Genomic DNA, 8,073 nt, shown 5'->3' with positions numbered 1-8,073 from the left:
TGTCACACTTTAACGTTTCAGATCATCAAACTAATTTAAATATTAGTCAAAGATAACACAAGTAAACACAAAATGCAGTTTTTAAATGAAGGTTTTTATTATTAAGGGAAAACAAAATTCAAAAATTCCCTGTTAAAACTGTGGTTTATCACACCTGAGTTCAATTTCTCTAGCCACACCCAGGCCTGATTACTACCACACCTGTTCGCAATCAAGAAATTTTCTTCAGTAATTCTTCTATTTTTGAAGAATCTTAATGTTTCGCTACACTATATAACATTAGTTCATACAAAAAACTTTTTAAAAATGTTCTTGTACTTGCAAGCTTATATCTCGCAATTCTGACTTTATATCACACAGCTGTGAGTTAAGTCAGAATTGTAATATAAACTTGCAATTCTGAGAATATAGTCTTTTTCCCCCCTCAATGTAATAACTCGCAGTCGCATGTTTATATCTCACAATTCTGAAAAAAAAATCAGAATTGTGAGAAACTCGCAATTCAGAGTTAATATCTCGCAATTATGACTTTGTTTATAACTCGCAAATTCGAGTTTGTCTTACAATTCTGACTTCATTTCTCACAATTGCAAGTTTATATCTCACAATTATGACTTTATAACTCACACTTGCACATTTACATCTTAATTCTGAGAAAAAAGTCAGAATTGCCAGATGTAAACTCAAAATTTTGAGAAAAGAGTCAGAATTCTGAGATAAAAACTCTCAATTACCTCTTTTATTTGTTATTCAGTGGAGGAAACCGGCTTCCATATATAAGATTTCTGAAGCCATATAATATATTTAGTTTTTCTTTACCATCCACTCAGCCAAAGCACATTTCATTAATTCAAAAATGATGTGTGTGTGTGTGTGTGTGTAAACATTATGAACAATTTTTTAAATCTGGGATGGCTAGGTTTTTTTAAATTTCGATACAAAAAACTACTGCAAGAAAGCTTTAATATTGCAAATACTGCACATAAGTTGTATAGACCACTTTAACTTTTTTAACTTTTTTTTTTTTTTGTCTTTTTAGAGCCTGACAGGAGTGTTACAAAATAAAAAGCAACATACAGATTCAGACCGTCATGAGAGTGAGCAAAAAAAAAATGCAGTGTGAAAATACTTTCAAATACAGGACACTGGTCCCTTAGGGCTTGATAAATTAGACATGCCAAACAACTACTAGGTGTTGGCAATCTTTAGTTCATGCTTAACTATAATAGGAGTAGGCCTTTCTGATCATTCCTCAGTAAAGTGCAATATTCAGTGTAGTGCACACTAAAGATCAGGCGGTGAATAAGAGGTTTAAGTGGAAGAGACTGTAGAGACGGTGACTAGTTCAGATTTACTCACTGCAGATGTGTCCTCATTTAGCAATGCACTACCAGTGTGTCAGAGTAACTTCCAATGAGTGGACAACACCAGGAGGAAATTAGAAAAAAAGTCCCTTGTAGGTAACGTTCAATAGCTTACTGTGGGTTTCCTCGTTTGGCAAAGGGGTTTGCATGCTTAGCAGCTTTTTAAGCTAAGTTTAATAGTATGTTTGTGTTTTTCCTGTAAACTGGCAAACAAAGACCCTTCACTTTGTAGTGAACTAAAACACCTTTTATTCTTTATGGGCGTTGGATCATGTGGAGTCTGATTGCAGCATATGTTGTAAACAACTCAATTCAATTTTACACTCTAGAAAAGCATATTACAGGTATACCGATTGATTTTCAACTGTTATGAATAGCTAATCACACTGAAAAAAAACTGTATAAGTCACAAGAGGGGAATGTAAAAGTTACTACTTGTTGATGGATTCTTTCAACAGTAACTAATTACCAGTGAAATTATATTTTTAAACCGTCACGCCTGGTATCCAAGTATTTTTGCCAAAAATGTGCTGAAACAGGGTTGTTTGTTATAATTACCAAGTGATTCTCTTATGTGTTCTGAATCATGGAATACCTTCCATTGACCTGGAGCGCTGCTGGATCGCATGGCTGGTCCTTTCGACGAGTGCAAACATCACCGCAAAGGAGAGGTATGGAGATGACATAAGCTTTCCTGCAGCCGTGGGGAATCCCTAACAAGAAACCAACTCATAAAACCCATCCGTCTTTTGTGTTGTGGCAGGGTGTGAAAGCAAAACGCGGGTAGGCATCAGTGATGGCGTGCCAAAAGCATGATATGCAGTCTAATCTTAAAGAAAACAAAGTGACGATAAAAAGAGAGGTGAAAGCAAGCAAAAGGTACTCTCGGTCACGGCATGCAATACACACACTTGAACGAACGGCTCTTAGATTACTTCAGTTGTTTCTATGGCGCCCCCTGGGTGGCCACGGGTGCACAAGCAATACACAACACAAACACATTCCACTGGCTATGCCTCTAGGTTTGGCAGATACATTGCAGATCACTGTAAAGTGACAGGAAACTTCATGGTTTAATGGCTGACAGGTGTCAGTGTGATGGTGATTTACGCTTGCTCCAGAAGCCACTGGAAGAGGCTCTTGTGGCCGTTCCTAGTGTCCCCGACCTCTTCCTCAGAGCGACGTTCTTCAAAGTATCTCAGAAGAGCCTGCAGGAGGTCACCGACCCTGAACTCTCTCTCCCTCAGCCTCTGAGCTACGGCCGGCAGCTGGAGCCAGAGAAAAACACACAAAATTAAGCTACAGTTTTGGATCTCAAACATCCTGGTAGATACTGCTAGAGTTGGATTATAGAGCTAAAACATGATCTAAGATGTAATTAACATAATACCTTGTGAAAAGACCTAGATATTTAAGCATCTGCTCTGAAATGGCAGTACAATTATGTATTACTAAACGTTGCAAATTTCAAGGTGAAAAAGTTGAAAAGTTCAAATAGACAAATTTTTAATTTGCATCAGCACTCAAAAATGTTCACCTGAGTTCTGTTCACTGAGTGTGGCATTTTACACACACACACACACACACACACACATATATATTTTAATTTTTTTCACACATGCACGTTCAAAAGTTAGACGTTTCTCTTATGCTCACCAAGGCTGCATTTATTTAAACAAAAATAAAAATACAATAAAACCGTAATATTGTGAAATATTACTACCATTTAAAATAACTTTGTATTTGAATACATTTTAATGTATTTTTTTAAAGAAATTATTATATTTACAGTATTAATTTTACTATTGCAAATATATAGTAAATAATAATAAATATATTTCCTAGGCCTTGAAAAAACAAAAAAATAAAAAAATAGGAAACCTTATATAACTGGTTATACTTTTGGGGTTGCAATATACGGCACTTGCTAATTTCATAAGTTAATAACTATGATAATACTAAGCAGTGTTGGGGGTAATCATTTTACACACACACACACACACACACACACATATATATTTTAATTTTTTTCACACATGCACGTTCAAAAGTTAGACGTTTCTCTTATGCTCACCAAGGCTGCATTTATTTAAACAAAAATAAAAATACAATAAAACCGTAATATTGTGAAATATTACTACCATTTAAAATAACTTTGTATTTGAATACATTTTAATGTATTTTTTTAAAGAAATTATTATATTTACAGTATTAATTTTACTATTGCAAATATATAGTAAATAATAATAAATATATTTCCTAGGCCTTGAAAAAACAAAAAAATAAAAAAATAGGAAACCTTATATAACTGGTTATACTTTTGGGGTTGCAATATACTGCACTTGCTAAATTCATAAGTTAATCACTATGATAATACTAAGCAGTGTTGGGGGTAATGCATTACAAGTAACGCAAGTTACATAATCAGATTACTTTAAGTACTAGTAAAGTAATGCATTACTTTTTAATTTACAAGAAAATATCTGAGCTGCTTTTTCAAATAAGTAACACCAGTTACATGGTTTTCCCATTTATTGAATGACAGCTCTCCCATCCCCATGTTGAGAGAAATCGTGAGTAAGTGCAGAGACGCTGTGCGCACTGTGTAAACATGATGCTTACTGTACTACAGGCCAGGCCAGGCCAGGCGAGAAAAGTAATGTAGAAGTAGGGTTGCCAACTTCAGAAAGGAAAAACACAGGACATGGGCCTATAAAACTTAGATTTAATATGGGCTGCTTTGGTGCTTGACACTTTTTTATTGATCATTTTGTTTCAAGAACAAGGTCTATGCACTGTGTAAACATGATGCTTACTGTACTACAGGCCAGGCCAGGCGAGAAAAGTAATGTAGAAGTAGGGTTGCCAACTTCAGAAAGGAAAAACACAGGACATGGGCCTATAAAACTTAGATTTAATATGGGCTGCTTTGGTGCTTGACACTTTTTTATTGATCATTTTGTTTCAAGAACAAGGTCTAAGATTAAGAATATGCTAGTTACTTAAATGTAAAATGTTTTTTTCTCTATCTTACAGCATTAAAATAGTGAAAGACGGCTTCCCTTATTGATCACGTCTCATGTAGATTGCATGTTTTCTTGCGCGGCTGGATGTTGGACTCGTGAAAAATAATCACGTTGTTTGTATTTGCCAAAACTGATTTACTGAAGTCAAAACAGATGGAATTGGCGTTAGCGTGAGCATCACTTGCTGTGAGGCGGGAGCGACCAGCCGTCAGAGGATTCCGCAGCCTTCCTCGAACAGTTATGTTCACGATTTCTGATTTACTTAACGTATACTGCGTGAGGGTGGCTGTGACTGGATGATGACAGGTATCGGTGATCATTCTCAAGTGATCAGCATTCAGCACTGCTGCTGTTCAGTCAGTGGTTAGCAGTCAAAAAACAGCCAGATTTACTATCAGTTTGCACCAGCGCAAGCCCTCATGTGGCGTTAAAAAACTACTGTCAGGATTTACTAAAGACACACTGTGGCAAATTAGCGCTGAAAAGGTGTGGACAGTTATTTTTGCGACTCACCTTATTGAATATGCATTTGTAGTTTTCCTTTCGATCGGTATATTTATGGGAGGAGCGTATTTAAATAAATCAGGCAACACAATTTACTACGATTTGTGCTCATCAATTCACTGGTATTCAAACCATTATTTAACGCCCATGTCTTAATGCAGGTGGTCCTTTGCACTGCTCTTGGTAGATTGTGCTGGTCATTATGGAAATGAGATGTTGCGTCTGTGTTCTTTAATGTGTGCATTGTCAGTAAATCGCGTATGGAATTGTGCTCTAACGATAATTTGCCCCGTTTAGTAAAACTGGCCCCAAGTGTTCTCACCTGCTGCAGCTCCTGGGCTGAGAACTGGCTCAGCTGCATTAAAGACAGATCAGCGATAGAGGCAGCGATCCACTGGAGCACAGCCGTCAACTGGGGGTCCACAGCTCGACCCTGGACGTCTGTACTGACCACCAGCAGAGCTCGTTCTGCCGGCCCATGTTCCCTCTCCACTCGCACCGCTCCTGCACGGACAAAACACACACACGTTCAGCCCATACATAGACACAAAAACCATCACAGCAAATAGTCCACTTCAGCAAACCAGTTCCCATGCTCTCTCTGTTAACTAGGCCAGACCCAGAGCTCTGCTTGAGCTCATCTGTTGACCCACATGGAGCCGGTCTGACAGTTAGACAACTAGGAACGTAGATAAATAGTCTTGTGGTTTTGACAGGGGCGCACTGAAGATGCTCGGCCAAGTAAGAACACTTTAAATGAGTGGCAGCGCAAAAATAAGGGCTGAAATTAGTCTAACAGTTGAGGTCTAACAACAGACCACAGAATAAACACTAGCGCAGAAGTAAAATACAAAGAACAGATATAGTTTTCATTTACCGCCTGAATCCTCTTTGGCCTCAGCTTCCTTCTCTTCAGTGCCGTCACTGTAAAGTGAAAAATATTACAGGTGTAAGACAGTGTCAGTGACAGATGGAAGAGAACACCACAAACCACATGCAGAAGAGTGTGACAGGAGCTCCCAGCTTCTCATTACTAACATAAATATGGCATGAATTGTAGCGGAGCTGGTTTATGACTTGCCCATACTAACATATATTGATGCAATACTTTTTAAAATGTATTTTTCTTAATGCCTTTAAGCAAAGAGTTGGGGTATGGCATTATGGCTAAAAAATCCTCTTAATATTTATGCAATCAGAGGATGTTGTAAAAGATGGTTAGTTTTATAACGAAAATTTAATATTGGCGGATGAATCAGCACTATATCATAAACAGTTGTTGTCCAGCTCTGATTTGGATGGGCATTTAGTAGTAAAATTTGTAGTAATAATAGTAAAATCTAGCATATAGTACAATAAAATCAGCATATAAGAATGAAAAATTTAGTAATTGCTGCTGAAAGTTTAGCTTTGCACCACAGCAAATACATTACATTTTAAAATATATTAAAACAGAAATCATCTCTTTTAAACTGTAATAATATTTCACAATATTACTATTTTTATTGCATTTTTAATTAACTAAATGCAGTCTTGTTGTTGAGCATAAGAGACTTCTTTCAAAGATATTTTTAAAATCTCACCAACCCTTAAGTCCATTTTATTATACTTCTACTCACAAAAGTCTTTAGAAAGTTAAACAGCCAAACAAAAAGCACATATTCACAGTGTTTCTTAATTTTTTATCACCAGCAAAATCATTCCAAATACGAATACCATCTAATAGCCTCAACAAAAATAAATAAATAATAAAACATACTGAATTGGACTAAGCAGTCAATTATTTATAACTGATAACTTGCGATATTGTTAGATAAATCGGCAGTATACCATTGATATTTGTTGCCCAGCTCTGATTTGGATCACCATTTTCTAGAGCAGGTTTAAATGAAATGGTTTACAAGAAGATTCTATATATGATTCTATAACTGTTTGTGTTCGTAAAAAAGGAAACGATGACACAGCAAGTGCAAAAGATGCAATTATAATGCTTCTTCAAATATAATTTTTCTGTCTGATGTATGGTATTATAAAGAGATCTCTGTTGCTTTTATATGAAGTGAGTCATGATGTACTTTAATGCACATGATTCATGTTGTGGTCCTGAACTCGTATGGGATTTAGAGGCTGGGACATCCTTTTTCACTCGAACAGGAAGCATGCAATAAGGACAGATTGTTCATTCTTTAGAAAATACATCACAACACACTTGTGAAGTCAATGACCTAACCCCCAAACACTTTCGACTCCCACAACTCTATCCAACTGACTAATTCCATCCTCTGAATGGAGAAACAAAGGGAAGGTTTGTTTCTAATAGGTGATATCAGATACATTTTCAGCACTTGCTGATAAAAAGTTGCATGACATCATGCAGTAATTAGAGCAGCCCAAGCTGGCTATGCTGTGCCTCTTTCCATAGACCAACCTGTCTGATGGAGAGAAGGACAAATGCTCTTCATAAACCTCGCCTTCTAAACCCAGACTGCTCCAGCTACTCGACAAAGGTAATCACGACCCCCTCTCTTTTTCTTCTTTGTGATGAAAGTCATTTCTAAGTAAATCTAGATAACCTGCTAGAAGCTTTTTTTACACAATATTTGATCTTGATATTAATATATTTGTAATGAAAATGTTTAAAGGGTGATTTTTTTTTAATTTAGAAGAATCATATTGTCAACCAAACACCAGTTGTAGCCATTATAGTTTTTAAATATTTCATGCGAGATGTAAAAACAAAGTGAAAATGTAGTTAAAGGGATAGTTCACCCAAAAATGAAAATTCTGGTATTAATTACTCACCCTCATGGCGTTCCAAACCCGTAAGATCTTCGTTCATCTTCGGAACACAAATTAAGATATTTTGGATGAATTCGGAGAGCTCTCTGACCCATAGACAGCAACGCAACTGTAATGTTCCCAGGTCCAGAAACGTACTAAGGACATAAGTCAAACAGTCCATGTGACATCAGTGGCTCAACTTCAATTTTGCGAAGCTACGAGAATACTTTTTGTGCACTAAGAAAACAAAAACAACAATTTATTCAACAATTCTTTTCCACCGAGTTACGTCTTCTGCCATTTTGGAGAGTACGCAAGAACGTATTCGACGTAATCAGCGTTGTTTACGTTCAGGGGGAAAGCGTGCGTATGCATTGTGATACTCTCTAAAATGGTGG

The 8,073-nt window shown here is 36.6% G+C and overlaps 1 protein-coding gene across 2 annotated transcripts in view; it reads right to left on the bottom strand.

The window, feature by feature from the left end:
* Nucleotides 1–717: 717 nt before the first annotated feature.
* akap11 (A kinase (PRKA) anchor protein 11) overlaps nt 718–8,073 on the bottom strand; it is a 30,951-nt gene continuing 23,595 nt past the window's right edge. For both annotated transcript variants that reach the window (XM_016231119.1, XM_016231121.1), the window contains 3 exons: nt 5,772–5,818; nt 5,217–5,398; nt 718–2,632 (listed from right to left, as the gene is read on the bottom strand). In XM_016231119.1, the coding sequence (XP_016086605.1) occupies nt 2,471–2,632; nt 5,217–5,398; nt 5,772–5,818 (391 nt within the window). In that variant the 3' untranslated portion in view covers nt 718–2,470. The remainder of the gene's footprint in view (nt 2,633–5,216; nt 5,399–5,771; nt 5,819–8,073) is intronic.

Source organism: Sinocyclocheilus grahami, unplaced genomic scaffold (genome assembly GCF_001515645.1).
Source record: "Sinocyclocheilus grahami isolate Dianchi unplaced genomic scaffold, SAMN03320097.WGS_v1.1 scaffold383.1, whole genome shotgun sequence".
NCBI lineage: Eukaryota > Metazoa > Chordata > Actinopteri > Cypriniformes > Cyprinidae > Sinocyclocheilus > Sinocyclocheilus grahami.
This window is presented reverse-complemented; position numbering and strand designations above follow the sequence as displayed.